The sequence below is a fragment of the Mobula hypostoma genome, chromosome 13 (assembly GCF_963921235.1).
Source record: "Mobula hypostoma chromosome 13, sMobHyp1.1, whole genome shotgun sequence".
In the NCBI taxonomy this organism is placed as follows: domain Eukaryota; kingdom Metazoa; phylum Chordata; class Chondrichthyes; order Myliobatiformes; family Myliobatidae; genus Mobula; species Mobula hypostoma.
The window spans coordinates 46,806,204-46,824,686 of NC_086109.1; the positions used below are offsets into that span (position 1 = coordinate 46,806,204).

An 18,483-nucleotide genomic window follows, 5' to 3' on the forward strand; every position below is an offset into this window, starting at 1 on the left:
CTGGACTACTGACTACCTGACAGATAGACAGACCCCAGTTTGTACGGCTGAGTAGTTCTCTGTCTGAGATGGTGGTGAGTGTCACTGGAGCCCCACAAGGGACTGTTTTGTCTCCATTTCTGTTCACACTGTACACCTCAGACTTTCAGTACAATTCTGAGTCTTGTCATTTGCAGAAGTTCTCTGATGACTCTGCAGTAGCTGAGTGTATCAGAGATGGGCAGGAGTCAGAGTACAGAGGACTGGTGGACAAGTTTGTCGAGTGGTGTGGGAGGAATCACCTACACCTGAATGTAGCCAAAACCAGGGAGATGGTGAGTGATATTAGGAGGAAGACGACTAAGACAAGTCCTGTATACATTCTGGGAGAAGTTGTTGCGGTGGTGGGCAAAGTACAAATACGTGGGTGTTCACCTCAACAACAGACTTGACTGGAAAACCAACACCAAGGCTGTTACAAGGGGATGAGCAGACTATTTTCTAAGGAAGCTAAGATCCTGTGCAGCAGGATGTTGGAGTCTTTTTACCAGGCTGTTGTAGTGACTGAAGTCTTCTTTGTGGCTTTACGTTTGGGGAGCAGCATTAGTGCTGGTGCTGCAAAAAGCCTAAATAAACTCATCAAAAAGGCTAGATCTGTTCCTGGCTACAACCTGGACTCTTGAGTTGGTGGTGGAGAGGAGCACATTAAACAAACTGTAATCCATTTGGACAATCAGGCATATCCTCTCCATGACTTACTGAATAAGCAGCAGAGCACCCTTTTGAACAGGTTCATTCAGCTCTGCTGTCACAAGGATCGTGACTGAAAATCTTTTCTCTCAAATGCAATAAGCATATAGAATAGTTCATCTCTGTGTAAGAGGAGTACACACATCATTGTACAATAGTCTCTGTTTTATTATTTCATACATTATTATCGCACAGTATTAAACATTGGCAAATTATTTTGTGTATATTATTCTGTACATTATTACTAATTAATATTCTCACTATATTTAATTATTATTGCTGTGTTTTAAATGTTGCTGCTGAAACAAAATAATTTCCTACTCAGAATCAATAAAGTACTCATAATTATTATTACCATAAACCAGCACCCGCAGTCACAGGAGAAACAAAAACTCCACACAGTCAATACCCAAGGTTGGGATCAAACCAGAGATCCCTCAAGATATCATGTTACCTTGTTGTTTTGAATCTTTGTATGATGAACATATTTGGCAAGGGTCTTATTTCATAAACAGCCCTTGTAAAATTGTAGGATGAACACTACCTCACAGACAAATCTAGATTTTCAAGGAGTTTTTGACAAGATGGGAGACAGGAGATAATTTTGCATGAGCCCCAAGACATAGAAGATGCAAACCACAAGTTTTCAGACAATTTGTGCCACAATTAGAACATTCAGAGCAAACCTGCCGTGATTATATTGATTGCAGGGCGAGGTTGAGGCCAAGTGGGCCAATGCTGCTCTTACATAATGTCCTGGATACAATGGAAAAATTAGTTTTCATCTTGCAGATAGATCTGATGTTATGTCACATATGCCATCCAAATAAATGTACAAACGTCTATAACCTAACACTTTTGAACAGGAGAGATGACATGTTAATAAATGAGAATGTAAAAAGAAAGAGGCTGTTCTGAAAGTAAATTGTGTATTCAAATGTTAGCTAGCAAAATGTACTGTGACTCAATCAAAATTTGATGAGGGCGTAACTAACATTTCTTTTGAATCACACACAAATTGCTGGAGGAACTCAGCAGGCCAGGCAGCATCGATGGTAAAAAGTAAACAGTCGGCATCTCAAGCCGAAACCCTTCATCAGGACTGAGAGGAAAAAAAAGTTTGAGCAAGGTGGAGGGAGGGGAGGAAGTAGTACAATGTAGTAGGTGATAGATGAAACCAGGAGAGGGGGAGGTGTGAAGTAATGAGCTGGGAAATTGATTGGTGAAAAAAATAAAGGGCAGAAGGGGGAATCTGATAGGAGAGGGTAGGAGATCATGAAAGAAAGGGAAGGGGGTGGAGCACCAGAGAGAGGTGATGGGTAGGGAAGGAGATGAAATGAGAGGGGGAGAATGGTAATGGTGGGGGGGGGGTCAATTACCCGCAGTTCGACAAATCAATGTTCATGCCATCAGGTTGGGGGCTATCCAGATGGAATATGAGGTGTTGCTCCTCCAGTCTGAGTGCAGCCTCGTCGCAGAGGTAGAGGTGGGCATGGACTGACATGTTGGAATGGGAATGGGAAATAGAATTGAAGTGAGTGGCCACTGGGAGATCCCGCTTTTTCTGACAGAAGGTGCTCGGTGAAGCGGTCTCCCAATCTAAGTAAGGTCTCACCGATATACAGAAGGCCACTCCGGGAGCATCACATACAGCAGATGATCCCAAAAGACTCCCAGGTGAATTGTCATCTCACCTCGAAGAACTTTTTTGGAGCCCTGAATAGGAGAAAGGGAGGAGGCGGAGGGGCAGTTATGGTACTTGTTCTGCTTGCAAGGATAAGTACCAGGAGGGAAATCAGTGGGGAGGGATTAATGGAAAGTGGGGGGGGGGGAGGAGAGAAGAGAGGGAAAGCTGTGCTTCGTGGTGGGATCCCACTGGAGATGGTGGGAGAATTATATGCTGGATTTGGAAGATACTGGGGTGGTAGGTGAGGACCTTTTCTATGTTTGTTTAAAAAGACCATGGAAAAAAATTCAAAGAAAGCCACAAGATTAATGCCTATTTTAATAACCTGTAGTTATCGCACAGACAGAAAGAACAAATGTTCTACTGTGGAAAAGTGATGACTTGAACTACATAGATTGACAATGGGACTAACTGATGAGCGTGTACACAAAACTATTTGACTTAGATTAGTTAAAATAAGAGGTGGTGTGCTTGTTTTAAGCAAGCACAGACCTGTTGTTAGATGACTGGAATATTTTTCTTTCAGAGCAGATCACAAATTTTTGGAATATGTGCTCAAACTCTGAAGATTTACTGGGAAGTTTGAAAAAGCAGCTGGATGAAACATTACTGTCTGTCATGTTCACTATTACTTCCAGAAATTCGTAAAAAAATTCCACAGCAACGAAGTGTTCCCAGTATGGGATTGGTAAAGTGAAGAAGAATCGACCAATTTTATTTAATAAAATAATAGGACTGAATTTTTCATATAACATTGCAATATTTCACTCAACATTAAAAAAAAGCTAAAAAATGATTATTGATTTCAGGACATTAAAAAAGGTATGAAGAAGCTCCACTACTCAAACGGTGAAGTAGTAGAAAAGGGTCTCCAGCCTTAAGTTCTTGGGAGTGAACATCACAGAGGAGCTCCCTTGGACCACCAATACCTCCTTATTAGCAGGTTAGGCTCAGTAGCACCTATACTATCTCAAGAGTTCAAGGACAGCAAATCAGTCCAAAAAGCTGCTGGTAAACCTTATCAATGTGTAATTAAGAACATACTGACCTACTGCATGATAGAATGGTGCACTAGCTACAACAAGATCAACCACAAAGCAGTATAGCAAGTGATCGAGTCTGCACAGAACATCATTGGGTCACAACTACCAGACCAACTTGCGATGTGTCTATGGCACGCTTGCAAAATGGTGATGGGCTCATCCCGACCAGGTAGTCACCTGTTCAATCTCCTACCATCTGGCAAGAGATACAGAAACATCTCTGCATGAACATCCAGACTTTTCCCCTGGGCCAAAGTGCAACTGAACAATGCCCAATTTTAGAGTTGTTTGTTTTTAATTCAGTTGTAACTTTAATGTCACTAAATAACGCAGACATTATTTTAAATGTGGTCATTGCGTTTTTCGTAATTGAATTGCCAGTGTGTAGTTTTGCACTAAATGGAGTAGCTCTGCAATGACAATAAACCTCTACCCAAGTACATTTTGTTCTCAGTTTTTCCTTCTTATCTTGGAAAAAGTGACATCAATAATACGGAACAGATTTTAAATGAAAACTTACAAAGACCAATCTTGCACGAGGTTAAAACCACAGGTACTCACAGTCCCCTATACAGACTTGCTAAGGTTTAGTAGTGTAGGAGGACTCACAAATGGCTTCAGGGGAGGGAATAGAAAGAACTGCAAACAAATGTTATAACTTTGCCTGCATATTAGCCAGCTTGTAACATTAATTTTCAGAATTATCTTTTTATACATTTCACAATGTTACTATGTGGGTGTAGTACAACTTTAAATACAGTTGCAAGCAAAGTAAAGCCCCACTGGATGAAGTATTCCAGCATCATGCACAGAAAATTTGTTGATTTTAATTGTCCATGATTTAAAAAAAAACCCAAGGTCACAACTGGAAAAATGTTTCCTTTCCCCACTGATAAAACATAAATTTTTGCAAAACACAATCATGAGGTTATATTTTCAATCAGATTGCTCCAATTTAAAAGTGGAGGGGAATAGATTGGAAACAGGCAAATAAAAACACAAAATTACATTCACAAGAAAAACTACTTCAATTATTTCTTCCATAAATTTAAGTCAAAACTGATCTGTAACTGTCACAGCTTTCAATTTAGTTGAATCAACTTTTCTATACTTACTTTACTGACTTGTTGCGGGAGAGCTGGATGTACACGTCTCAATCTCACGTCATCACGTGACGCCCCCCAACTTTTCTATATTTACAAAGTGCATTGCAAATTAATTTATTTAAATAACCAACAACATGCTATGTTTTTGACGAGTTTTAATAAACATTGAAATGAAATAAAAATGTTAAAGTGTTTTTAAAAAAAGTCAAGATCAAGAAAATGGCTAAGTAATAAATTAGCAAATTAGTGGTCAGCTTTCAGACCACGAACTTCCATGGCATTCCACTGAAAATGGCATTTGGAGCATTATTTATTTTGATGAGTACGTGCACAGAGCATAATTTCCAACACCACAAAAGGCATAAAACTCAAATATAATGTGTAGGGCTGCAATGAATGCCATATGGTCACAGACTGGTTAATGTTACCTCGTAGGTGTGCCTACTTCACATTGAGAAGGGTGAAATGATATATTTTGGTTGGCAGAATTGGAAGGCAATATGTACAAAATGGGTATGGAACTTTGAACCAGAGATGTGAATGCACATTGAAGAACATGATATGATTGCCAGGAAATCCTGCAGACCCTCTCGGCCTGAAACGTCGACTGTACCTCTTCCAAAAGCTACTGCCTGGCCTGCTGCGTTCACCAGCAACTTTGATGTGTGTTGCTTGAATTTCCAGCATCTGCAGAATTCCTGCTGTTTGAATGAAGTTATCCCCACTGGTTCAAGAGTCTGATGGTTGGGTATAACTGTTCCTGAACTTGGTGATATGGGTCCTAAGGCTCCTGTACTGCCTTCCTGATGGTAGCAGCAAGAAGAGAGCACAGCCTGGATGGTGGGGTCCTTGATGAAGGATTCTGCTTTCAACAGTGTTCCCTGTAAATGTTCTCAATGGTGGAGAGGGTTTTACAGTGATGGAATGGACTGTATCCCCTTCTTTTGTAGGCTTTTCCATTCAACAGCATGACTGTTTCCATACCAGGCCATGATACAACCCAGTCAATATACTCTCCATTGCAAATCCATAGAAGTCTGTCAAAGTTTTAGATGTCATGCTGAGCCTTTGCAAACTTCTGAGGAAGTAAAGGTGCTGCCATGCTTTCTTCATTATGACACTTACTTGCTGGATCCAGGACAGATCCTCTGAAATAACACCATGGAATTCAAAGTTGCTGACCCTCTCCACCTCTGATGAGGACCTCTGGTGCCCTCCTCCGGAAGTCAGAAATCAGCTGCTTGGTCTCACTGATAGGAGGAGGTTGTTGCTGTAGCATCACTCAGTCAGACTTTCAATCTCCCTCCTTTATGTTGATTTGTCACCGCCTTTGATTTGGCACAGAAGTGGTGTCATCAGCAAACTCGAATATGGCATTGGAGCTGTGATTAGCCTCACAGACACAAGTAAAAAGCGAGTAGAGCAGGGGTCAAAACACATAGCCGATGGTGCACTTGTGCTGATGGTGATTGTGGAGGTGATGTTGTTGCCAATCCAAACTAACGGAGGTCTACAAGTGAGGAAACTGAAGATCCAGTTGCACAAGGAGATACTGAGGCCCAGGTCTTGAAACTTACTGATTAGTTTTGAGTGGATGATTGAGTGCTGAATAGTAGTCAATGAAGGGCATCCTGATGTATGTATTCTCACAGTCCAGATGCTCCAGGGTTGAGTGAAAAGCCAATGAAGTGTCATTTGCTGTTAACCTGTTGTGACAGTCTGCAAATTGAAGCGGATCCAAGTCACTTCTCAGATAGGAGTTGACCAACCTCTCAAAGCACCTTCACAGTGCATGTAAGTGCTACTGGATAATAGTCATTGAGGCAGGTTCAATCAGGTTGTTCAAAGATTAATACGATTGCTTAATTAAGAAGAAACTCTTTTCCAAGGAGAAAAAGTGTTACAGTAAAATTGAAAAAAATCAGTGGAACAAAATTAGTGCTCTTTCCGGAATTATCAGTCTTGATGGGTTGAATCACCTCCTCTCATATTGTAGCATTCTACAATACCAATGTCTTTTAAGAACAGAAACTTTCCTTAATGTACAGATCAAATAACTGACAAAAAAATTATGTAAATCCATGACGAAAAGTAGATGAGCGAATTCCACAAGTTTGAATACTACAATGTGTCTCAAGCCTTCATATTTTTTAGGTTTCCTTCCATCATTAGCTAATTAGAATGAGTTCCTCACCACACCTAAGTATAGACACTACTGCTTACAACTAACATTTAATTGCCTTTCCATACAATTGCTTCATCATTGTAAAGGAGGCCAGCAAATATCTATTTGAATGACAGCAAAATGAACCAGTGACAGAGCTCACACTTTGTGACAAGAAACAGAAACAGAACTGCTGCAAAATTGGAGTGTTGATGTAAAGCCGGAAGAAATTCGAAAGTTGAAAGGCCCAGACAGAGTAAATGTGGAAAGGATGTTTCCCATGGTAGGAGAGTCTAGGACAAGAGGGCACAGCCTGAGGATAGAGGGGTGCCCTTAGATGCGGATAAATTTCTTTAGCCAAAGGGTGATGAATTTGTTGCCACATGCAGCTGTGGAGGCCAGGTCATTGGGTGTACTTAAGGCAGAGATTGATAGGTTCTTGATTGGACATGGCATCCAAGGTTATGGGGAGATAGCTGGGGAGTGGGGTTGAGGAGGGGAAAGAAGGCTCAGCCATGATTCAATGGCGGAGCAAACTTGATGGGCCAGAGGGTCTAATTCTGCTCCTATGTCTTTTGGTCTAAATCATATATTAACAGGCATATTCAAGGAAAATAGATATCACCAGCTCAGCAACAACTTCTCCCCTTCTACCATCAGGCTTGATTCAGATCTGCAAATTGGATAAACCCATTAATCCTGTACTATGTGTAATGATACATTAAAGTTAGAGGTTATATACAAAAGAACTTCAAAGAACAAACCACTTAAAGTTGGTTAAACTATAGCTCCAGGATTTCATATTGCATTTGAACTCAACTGCTGAAGAGCAATTCAAGGCTTTTAGCTTCTTTCTTTCCAATCCTGGTGAAGGATCTGGGCCTGATACACTGACTAATTATTTCCCTCCATAGATGCTGCTTAACTTACTGAGTTCCACCAGCTTTTTGTTGGTATTACCATAGAACTAGGAACAGTACACGATGTTGTGTTGAGCTTTTAAACTACTCAAAGAACAACCTAACTCTCCTCTCTCACATCAATTCCATTTCTCTTTCACTCATGTGCTTCTCTAACAATCTCTTGGCTGTCACTACCACCACCCCAGTCGTGTGTTCCATGCCCCTGCTGCTCTGAAATTTCTCCATACTTTCCTCCAAGAACTTCAGCTGCCACTTCACAACCCACGTCTAGATCCAATCAATGCCCTGCAACACACTAACCATGTCAGCTGCAAACTTACTAACCCACCCTTCAACTTCAAAGTAAATTTTATTATCAAAGTACAAATATGTCACCATATACAACCCTGAGATTCACTTTCCTGTGGGCACAATCAGCAGATCTATAGAATAGTAACTATAACAGGATCAATGAAAGATCAACCAGAGTGCAGAAGACAACAAACTGTGCAAATGCAGACAGAAGTAACATAAACATAAACATGAGACAATGAGACAAAGAGTCCTTAAAGTAAGATCACTGGGTAATGGGAACATCTCAATGCATGGGCAAGTGAGTGTAGTTATCCCTCTTTGTTCAAGACCCTGACAGTTGAGGGTAGTAACTGTTCTTGTACCAACTGGTGTGAACCCTGAGGCCTCTTGTGCCTTCTACCTGATGGCAGCAGCAGAAAAGAGCATCAGAGTGGTGGTGATCTCTGATGACAGATACTGCTTTCCTACAACAGTGTTTCATGTAGATGAGCTCAATGGTTGGGAGGGATTTACCCATGACGCACTGGGCCAAATTCACTACCTTCTGAACACAGCTGCCAGTTGGTCAGCATGTCTTTAGTATGTGGCCAGGTACCCGTCTGGTCCGGATGCTTTCCATGAATGGTCAGCATGTCTTTAGTATGTGGCGGCCAGGTACCCCGCCTGGTCCGGACGGATTCAACCTCCTGCAGGCAGCCTCATCAGGAGACATGGGGGTTTGCAATGGTTCTTCCGTGCTCTGATGGTCAAAAGTGAGCATAGAAGGCATTGAGTTCATCTGGAAGTGAAACCCTGCTGTCTCCTATATTACTTGATTTAGCTGTGGAGAAGGTGATAGCATTCAGTCCCTGTCACAGCTGTCTAGTATTCCTCGTTGATTCAAATTTGGTTTGGAATCTCCTTCGCCCATGAGATGGCTTTCAGGAGATTATGCTTCATCCAACTAATTTCTAAAAATCACAAACATTGCTTCATAAATTGTCTCATGCTGTGATTTCAACACATCACCAACTTCTATTGAGGTAGCAGGAAAACAAGAATAAAATGTAAATCAAAAGCTCAAATAACAAAACACTGAGGATTTCAAACCTCTTCCATTGCTTGAATTCTGCCAAAATCTTGCTCCTCATAACTTAACTCAAATGAAATCCCAAACACCCTTATCTGGCCAACCAATTCAGGATCCTGATCACCCTAACTCAAGCTCCTCCATGAAATCCCCTCTTCCTTAATTTTTTGAAGGCCGACAAATCAGTAGTTCCCATACACTGTTACAAATATTTGCAGGAATATTTTTTATCAAGTATGACCAAATAACAATCATTGATTGCATAATTACTGATATCAATACAAATAAGTGCAATACATAAAAGTGAAAGTTTAACACAGCAACACACAGGAGAATGTAACATTCAGTAGGCTTTTAACGACACAGTACAATACTCATTTGAGATTATCTGCTCTCAGCTATTAATTATGAAAAGACAAACTAGAAACGTTAACTGAAATGTAATTTCTTAAAACATAAAATTACTTTAAAACAGCATTGTTTACATATTAAATGCTGTTGGAACGCAGCAGGCCAGGCAGCATCTACAGGAAGAAGTACAGTCGACATTTCAGGCCGAGACCCTTCGTCAGGGCTAACTGAAAGAAGAGATAGTAAGAGATTTGAAAGTGGGAGGGGGAGGGGGAGATCTGAAAAGATAGGAGAAGACAGGAGGGGGAGGGATGAACCTAAGAACTGGAAAGTTGATTGGCAAAAGGGATATAGTTCCCACCCTATCTCTTACAAAAACGCCATCCCCTTCTCACAATTCCTCCGTCTCAGCCGCATCTGCTCTCTGGATGAGGCTTTTCATTCCAGGATGAAGGAGATTCTTCCCTCTTTAAAGAAAGGGGTTTCCCTTCCTCCACCATCAACTCTGCTCTCAAACGCATCTCCCCCATTTCACGCACATCTGCTCTCACCCCATCTTCCCTCCACCCAACTAGGGATAGGGTCCCATTGTCTTCACCTACTACCCCACCAGCCTCCGGGTCCAACATATAATTTTCCTGTAACTTCCGCCACCTCCAACGGGATCCCACCACTAAGCACATCTTCCCCCCCCCCTTCTGCTTTCCACAGGGATCGCTCCCTACGCGATTCCTTGCCCCATCCCTTCCCATCGATCTCCCTCCCGGCACTTATCCGTGTAAGCGGAACAAGTGCTACACCTGCCCTTACACTTCCTCCCTCACCACCATTCAGGGCCACAGACAGTCCTTCCAGGTGAGGTGACACTTCACCTGTGAGTCGGCTGGGGTGATATACAGCATCAGGTGCTCCCGGTGTGGCCTTCTATATATTGGTGAGACCTGATGCAGACTGGGAGACCACTTTGCTGAACACGTATGCTCTGTCCGCCAGAGAAAGCAGGATCTCCCAGTGGCCACACATTTTAATTCCACGTCCCATTCCCATTCTGATATGTCAATCCATGGCCTCTTCTACTGTCAAGATGAAGCCACACTCAGGTTGGAGGAACAACACCTTATATTCCGTCTGGGTCGCCTCCAACCTGATGGCGTGAACATTGACTTCTCGAACTTCTGTTAATGCCCCTCCTCCCCTTCTTGCCCCATCCCTTATTATTCCCCCCTTTTTTCCCTCTCCCTGTCCCTCTCCCAATCACTCCTTGCCTCCTCTTCATCTTCTCCTAGGCTCCCCTCCCCCTTTCTTTCTTCCTAGGCCTCCCGTCCCATGATCCTCCCCCTTTTTCAGCTCTGTATCCCTTTTGCCGATCAACTTTCCAGCTCTTGGCTTCATTCCTCCCCCTCCTGTCTTCTCCTATTACTTTGGATCTCCCCCTCCCGCTTTCAAATCTCTTACTATCTCTTCTTTCAGTTAGTCCTGACAAAGGGTCTCGGCCCGAAACGTCGACTGTTCTTCTTCCTATATATACTGCCTGGCCTGCTGCGTTCCACCAGCATTTTGTGTGTTGCTTGAATTTCCAGCATCTGCAGATTTTCTCGTGTTTGCGTTGTTTACATATTATCATTATTTGTTCGATGATGACCACTTTTACTGAGTAAACTGGGATCATTTGTGTCTTCAATAAAGAAAGCATGTGATCACTTGTCAAGACCAAAAACAATAATTTTTGATCAGATATCAAGAAATTTCAGGACACATGTCTAAACGCTGCATGGAAGAGGAAGATGTTTTTTGAAGAAGAATTTTAAAAATTGGAAGTAGTTTAAGGAGAAAATTCCAGAACAGGGCAAAGACGGCAGAACTGCCAATAGTGAAACAATTAAATAAGTTACTCACAAAAGAGGAAACAGTTAAATACTTGCATATTGAAGCAGTATACAGAAGTAGGAAGACCAAGCCACTTGGGAAACTTTGAAATCAAAGATTTGTGTATCAAAATTCAAGTGTTTTCAAACAAGTACAAGTTAACAAATCAGAATGCTAAATGATAAACAAGACTTCTACAGTGTACATAGTGCAAAATTTGGATGGATACAACTTCATACAAGATGAAAGATGGCCTCGGAATATTCCAGTCTGGAGACAGAAATGTAAAAGCTGAGGATTCTGCTCCATCTCATTTGCTGCAGTGATGTCGTTGTTGTGATACTAGTGATGAAACAGATACTATAATGATAGATGGTCAGAAGTTCATTTTGGAGTTGAAAGCAACAGCAAGATGTCAAATTACCTGACTTATCATCAGATCACTATCTGGTTTAAAAAAGTGATCTGGAAGTGGAGTTTATAGTCAGGGACAATAAATCTTCTTAATGATTTATATATTAGTCATTTTTGCTTTTCCAATATTGGATGTCAGAAATGAAATACTTGTGAGGGGTGACAGCGAGGGGGAAGCAAGTGCCTAAATGTCTTTTGGGATGGCTTCACCTAAGTAAAGGAAAAGTACAAAGGAACAGAAAGGCATTGAAAAGCTCCAGAGTCTACAAAAGACAAGGCTTTGCAAGTGGTATGCTGATCATGATTGAGCAATAGGGAATAAAACAAAACGAGGATAGTTCTTCTCAGCTGGAAAATGGCATGAAGGATATAAAAAAAAAGCAAGGAGACTGGTGAATAGCCACAAAAAGTGCAATTTGTGATCTTAATAAAAAAATCTTTTTCAATAAAGATTTATGGCCAAAAATTGTAAAGCAAGATTGGCATGACTTGAAGAGGTCACAATATAATTTCTCCTTGAATAAAACTTATTGATGGCACAAGGTCTAGGACAGGTCCTTTGTGAAGAGGGAGATGACAACTGACTCAGGGTGAGCAGGGAACTGTTGGAGGGGCATTGGAAAATTGACTGAAGGAACGTTCAGCAAAATCAGCTCAAACATCTTCAATGTAATCCCTCAAATTTAAATTTGGCATTGTTACATCAATAAGCCTCTTCCCGACAATTCCTGAGCACAGCCCTCATTTGCAGTCTCTCAAAAACAAGGGGCACAGATGTTAATATTTTTGGCAAATTCACAACCATCCAGCAACAGATCCAGTTGGGCTATTTATTTGGATTATGCTTTCCATTGCTCAAAGTGCTGACAATTCAAAAGAATGGGAAAAATAACTTCTGGCATTTCAGTTCCACAACAAACCGTCGCCCACACCAACAAGCACAAGCAGTTTCCGGTTTTTAGTCAACAAGATCAAGACAATTTATTCAGATGCCTCTACTGAGCCCACTCCAATGTGCCACATCTCAAATCTCTTCATATTTCCTACTCCATATTCTAACACTTGTCATACCCTCTGAGCTTATTTTCTTCATGAGGCACACATCCAGTTTTTACAATACTAAGCAATCCAACCTATTGGCAGATCATACGTGCACTGAACATCACAACAACAAAAGCACAAAAAACACTCATTAGCAATGATTTAAATCTAGTCTCTCATTGCAAACTTGGGCTTCAAAGTTAAAAAAATACATTGCAAGCAACAAAGAATTCCAACCTGACACATTGACAGTACAGTGAATTAGACTTCTGTATGTTTTCATGTTAAATCATTACAAGAAAAAACACAAAAACAAAACAGAATTAGCAATCTATTTTCACTTCTCAAAGTTTTCATCTTTCCTGTACTTATGAAATGCACTCAGCGGTATCTGGCCAAATACGCTACTAGCAGAGTTCGGTCAATTTTTGCTCTCAGCCAATAGTTATGCAAAGGATGACAGATTTGGATACAGCCAAAATCTCACATTACCATTCATCTCCCTGAACCAAACCTCATATCTCTGATGAGTCAATCTGACAAGTCTTTCAATCTTTCATGACTTGTGAATCTGTGTATCTCAATCATGTCCATTCACCAATTGAGATAGGAGGAACACTCAATCTGTTGATACCAAGCTATAAGAATAAGTTCCTGTTCCAAATTTTTTTTTAAGATTATAAGGACACTCAGCCCTCGTTTATTGTCATTTAGAAATGCATGCATTAAGAAATGATACAATGTTCCTCCAGAGTGATATCACAAAAAACAGGACAAACCAAAGACTAACACTGACAAGACCACATAATTATAACATATAGTTACAGCAGTGCAAAACAATACCATAATTTGATAAAGAACAGACCATGGGTACGGTAAAACAAAGTCTCAAAGTTCCGATCGACTCCTGATAGCCCCCGATAGCAGGCAGCAAAAGGGAGAAACTCTCCTTGCCATAAACCTCCAGGCGCCGACAACTGCCGATGCAGCACCCTGGAAGCACCCGACTACAGCCGACTCTGAGTCTGTCCGAAAACTTCGAGCCTCTGACCAGCCCTCCAACACTGAGCACCACCTCTGCCGAGCGCCTTGACTTCGCCCTGGCCGCCAAGCAACAAGCAAAGCCGAGGACTCAGGGCCTTCTCCTCTGGAGACTCTGGATCACACAGTAGCAGCGGCAGCAAAAAAGGCATTTCAGAAGTTTCTCCAGATGTTCCTCCATTCCTTTATGCCTGTCTCCATCAAATCAGGATTGTGCATGGCACCCTACTTGACAGATTACAGATATCATTCACCAAAGTGGCCGTTGCGCGCTGCGTCGCACCGCCATCTTCTCCTCCTCATGCAGGTCTAAATTTCTTCATATTCTTAGAGATACAGCACAGTAACAATCCCTTCTGGCCCAACAAACCTGTTCTCCCCAGTTATACTCATGTGACCAATTGACCTCTAACCCATACATTTTTAGAATGTGGGAAGAAACGGAGCACCCAGAGAAAACCCACACGGTCATGGGGAGAACGTACAAACTGCAGAGAGAATTGAACCCCGCTCATTGGCACTGAAAATCATTATGCTACCATGCCACATCCACAACTAAGGTTGCTCTTTCCTGCAGCTGCACTGTTTTTGGGTTTTGGGATGGAGGGATTATCAAATGAGGAGAGATTATACACACTGAGATTAAGCAGTTAAGGAGAACAAAACAAAAATAAAACAAAATTCTTATTTGGGGAATAAAAGCAGGCTGACATTGATTTCATAGCTTACTGTCTAATCGCAAAATATATCAGCTATTTGTACTGAGGCAAGGAGTTTGTCAACCTTAGAATTTACTGCCTTAGAGGTTGTAAAGACTAAATCCCCAAGCGCAATCGAGAAAGAGATCAAAACATTTATGGATATTAAAGGAATCAAGGAATTCAGAGTTGATGCAGGAAAGTGGCACAAAGGTAAAGATTTGTTATAATCTTATTAAATGGCAGAACAGGTGCAAGAGGCTGAACGATCTAGTCCAGTTTCTGTTTCCTCTGTTCCAATACACAGAACACACCACACTTCAGTGAATGGAGAAACAGATTTGGTTCTCACTGTTTCAGTTTTGTTGGTAAGGCTACAGTCTTAAAAAGTTGAAATTATAAGTATTTTCCAATCAAACTGCTGCAGTAGTTTCTGGGAATGGATAAAGCAGGCCAGTCAGCCCTTTGAGCCTATCCTATAATTTAACACAATCTATCTCAATACCATCTTCCACTCCCCATTTACATCAATACATTTTGTGTCATCTCTCTCCTCACATACGTTCAGCAATTCTGTGGTCAAGAATACCACCATGAGTGAAGAAATCTCATCAGCTGAGGCCCCTTGACCTTTTGTTCTAGATTGCTCTGCCAGAGAAAACATCTTCCCTGTATTGACCTGCAAAGCATTAACTTTCAAAATTCTGATTCAGTATTTCTTTTGATTCCCCCAAATTCAAGTGCCACTTAGACCCAACCTCCCATCATTCGACAGTTCCCCTCATTCCAAAAGTCTCTTAGCTGAATCCTCACTGAACTCCCTCAACAGCAAGCAAGGGCACCGTAACTATATACCATACACCAGGTATGATTTTACCAAACATCTGTATAATTGAACTAATACATGCCAGTCCCTGTGCTCTTCATACAATGGTCATAATACTATTTGTTCAAACTGTTTGCTGCAACTGCATGATTGCTTTCAGTAACTGGTATATAAGCATACCATAATCCCTTTTTACATCTGTTAAAACAATACTGCGCTTTTTCCCTACGGTAGTACAGAACTTCATGTTCATCCAACCTATACTGCATTTGCCACTCGTTCAGTTTGTCGAAATTGCCTTAAAAATGTTTTGCGTCTGTTTCACATATCACAATCCCAGCCATTGTCTTAATGATAAATTTAGAAAAAATTACATTTTGGATGCCACATCTAAATAACTGATAAATGTGGCTCACAGCAGCGTTTCAAGCACTGCTCCCCATAAGATCCCACCACTCAGCACCTCACATCCTGAAAAACCCCAATTATTACTTCTCTGTTCCCTATCTGAATGAATTTTCAATTCTTTCCCATACATTACTCTCATCCATACGTTTTAATCTTGCACGCTAAGCTCATGCATAAGACTTTATGAAACATGTTCTGAAAATCCAAGTACACCATGGTTCAACTTTATCCATTTTACCAATTCTATCCACAAGAAAGTCCAGCTCATGGCAATTTGGGCTACATGTTTTTCAATCCATGTTGAGTATGTCTAATCCCATTAACATATTACAAGCATCGTTATCACCTTCTTGATAGTAGACAGTTATATTTCCAGTTGTATTGATGTTTGGCTAACTGGTCTGTATTTCCCAAACTTCTCTCCATTATCTCATGACATTTGTCACCCTCAAATCTGCGGGAATGTTTTATAAACCATAGTATTTGGAAGAGGAGTTAAAATATCCATTCTTTTAATCTCTGCAAGGCCTCATCACATTTTATTAAAAAAAAGGGAACTATTCATCAAACTTAGTTCATGTATCTTTTCAGAAAACCTATCCCACCTCCCATCAGCGAGCCTCCTACTTCCCCTCCATGAACCTCCCTTACAGTCAATGACCTCCAGCACCCAAATACCCAGTTCCTCGGCCCCACCTGTTGCCCCTTCGCTCCTCTGTGACCACCTCCACCCCTCTCTTGTGACTCTGAAGCCCATTATGCTTCTTGCCCCATTGTTCCCTCCATCTCCCATCCATTAAGCCTCCCCTGTCTGTTCTTCTCCTTTTCTTGACCCCAACACCCCCTGTCCCTGTACCCTGCTCCCTTCCACAACCTCTCTTCAGCACCCCTCCATGACCCTAGCATCTTCCTGTCCAGCTCTTTGTCCCTTCTTCCCATGCTCTCTCTCAACATCTCCCCACAATCACTGGGACACACACCCCAAGTTCCTTGCTCCCTCTGTGACCTCCCACCATTCATCTTTCCAACAACCCCTGTCCAAATTGTTATCCCCTCCCCTCCATGATCCCCACACCCCTACCCAATTCCTTGCCCTCTCTCCACTCTGTAACTTCCCTCCCTCTCCCCTCCATCATCATCATCACCACCACCCCCACCACCCTCTATCCCACTTCTTGCCCCCTGTCCTCTCCATGGCTCCCACTACCCCTACCACTTGTACTGCTCCTTACACCTCTCCCCTCACTGACCCTTAGCATGACACTGACCAACACCTTGTCCCCTGTCCCCTCGGTAACCCATCCCCCCCACTGATACCTCCTTGCTCCCGCTCCACTTCGTGACCTCGGTCCCCCGTCTCTCTTCGGTGAGATCCCGGTCCTTGTCTCCTCGGTAACCTTCCCTCTCCGGCCACCTCCCACTATTCCTGTCCTCAGTGACCCCCGCCCACACTAACCTGCCCACCTCCTACCTGGACAGGTGTTTGAGAATTTGCTTCTTGATAAGCCCAGCCATACTGCACCCGTTCCCGACCCCAGATCCGCCAAACCGGTCAGGCCTTCAGCATCTCCCCAAGGCCGCCAGCCATGACGCTCGGACACCGGTTGTACTCTCCGTCTGCCGAGCAACCATAACGCCGCTGAAATGACCGCCCATTGCCGGCAAGATGGGCTGGGGAGGGCGCCGCGGAGACCGGTCCCCCGTTCGCCACCTGGTGGCCAGCATCGGAACCCCGCCGCGATCGGCGAGGCGGACGCGTTCGCGGTGAGCTCATGCACGTATTTGTGGAGCTCTCTACATTGAAAGTATTTCACTTAACATCCTGTATTGAAGATCACGGCTTTCCCCCCACATTCAAATCAGAAGACGCTTGCATGTAAAGTCTGTTGTGAACGACAATTTGTTGCCTTTCGACTTTGGGGATTGTGTCGTTTTGGCCAGTAAGGAAGGGACAGGGTAGTCTCAGAAGATCTGTGAATAAACTTCACAAACTTTGAGTTCCAGTTGTCACGGTGTTTCAGGATGGTCAGCTGGACTTTGCTAGAGGTTACTAAGCTCATTTGGATCACCTTGGGGATTGAAAAGAATCACTGCCGCCACGTGACAAAGTCGTTCGCGGCCCAGAGGTGGCTGCAATGTTTACTTGATAGGGTTGGCCTGAATAACTGACAATCAGTCAAAAATAATTTAACAATAAATTGTGCCAAGTTACTTTTGTTGAATCAGGCGTGTGAAAGGCAGTGTAAGCAAAACTGGCTGTAGATTTTAAAAAATCATATTGAGTAAACTTGAAGTGGTGAACAATTCAAAATGGAGGCCCAATCCCAGACCAGTTAGATCAGAAATGTTGGTGCTTTTACTCTGTGTCGGAGATGCTTCAATTTATAAATTTATAGAAAAGTTTTCTTTTCATACAATATGATAGATAAAGATAGAAAGGCAAGTTGCTTGGAGTTAAGCTATACAGGAATCTAAAAAGGTGATCGCCGTAGTCAAAACAGGGCTATATATTTGTGTAATGCTGGAAAACTCAACCAGCTGATCGATGACACTTTTAATAAAGTAAGGGTTCAGTCCAATGCCATCAGAGGTGAGGGGAAACCTTCACCAGAATTCAGGAGAAACAACTATAAAGTTGTTCAGAAAAATGCATTATTTTTTCTTTTTGTACTGCCTCGATGTATGGGGTAATCTTGTATGAAGGACTTGCAAACAAAAGCTTCTCACTGTCTCCCTGTATGTATGACAATGATAAACCAATTAACAATGACATTGTAACTTTAATGAGTTCCTGGTGCATACAGATTTGTCAGCTGGAGACAT

At 42.2% G+C, this 18,483-nt stretch overlaps 1 protein-coding gene across 1 annotated transcript in view; it reads right to left on the minus strand.

Moving 5' to 3' along the window:
* The window catches only part of LOC134355571 (bridge-like lipid transfer protein family member 3A), a 161,699-nt gene extending 144,410 nt beyond the window's left edge, over positions 1–17,289 (minus strand). The window contains exon 1 of the mRNA XM_063065628.1: positions 17,132–17,289. Coding sequence (XP_062921698.1) covers positions 17,132–17,175 — 44 coding nt within the window. The 5' untranslated portion in view covers positions 17,176–17,289. The remainder of the gene's footprint in view (positions 1–17,131) is intronic.
* Positions 17,290–18,483: the final 1,194 nt, after the last annotated feature.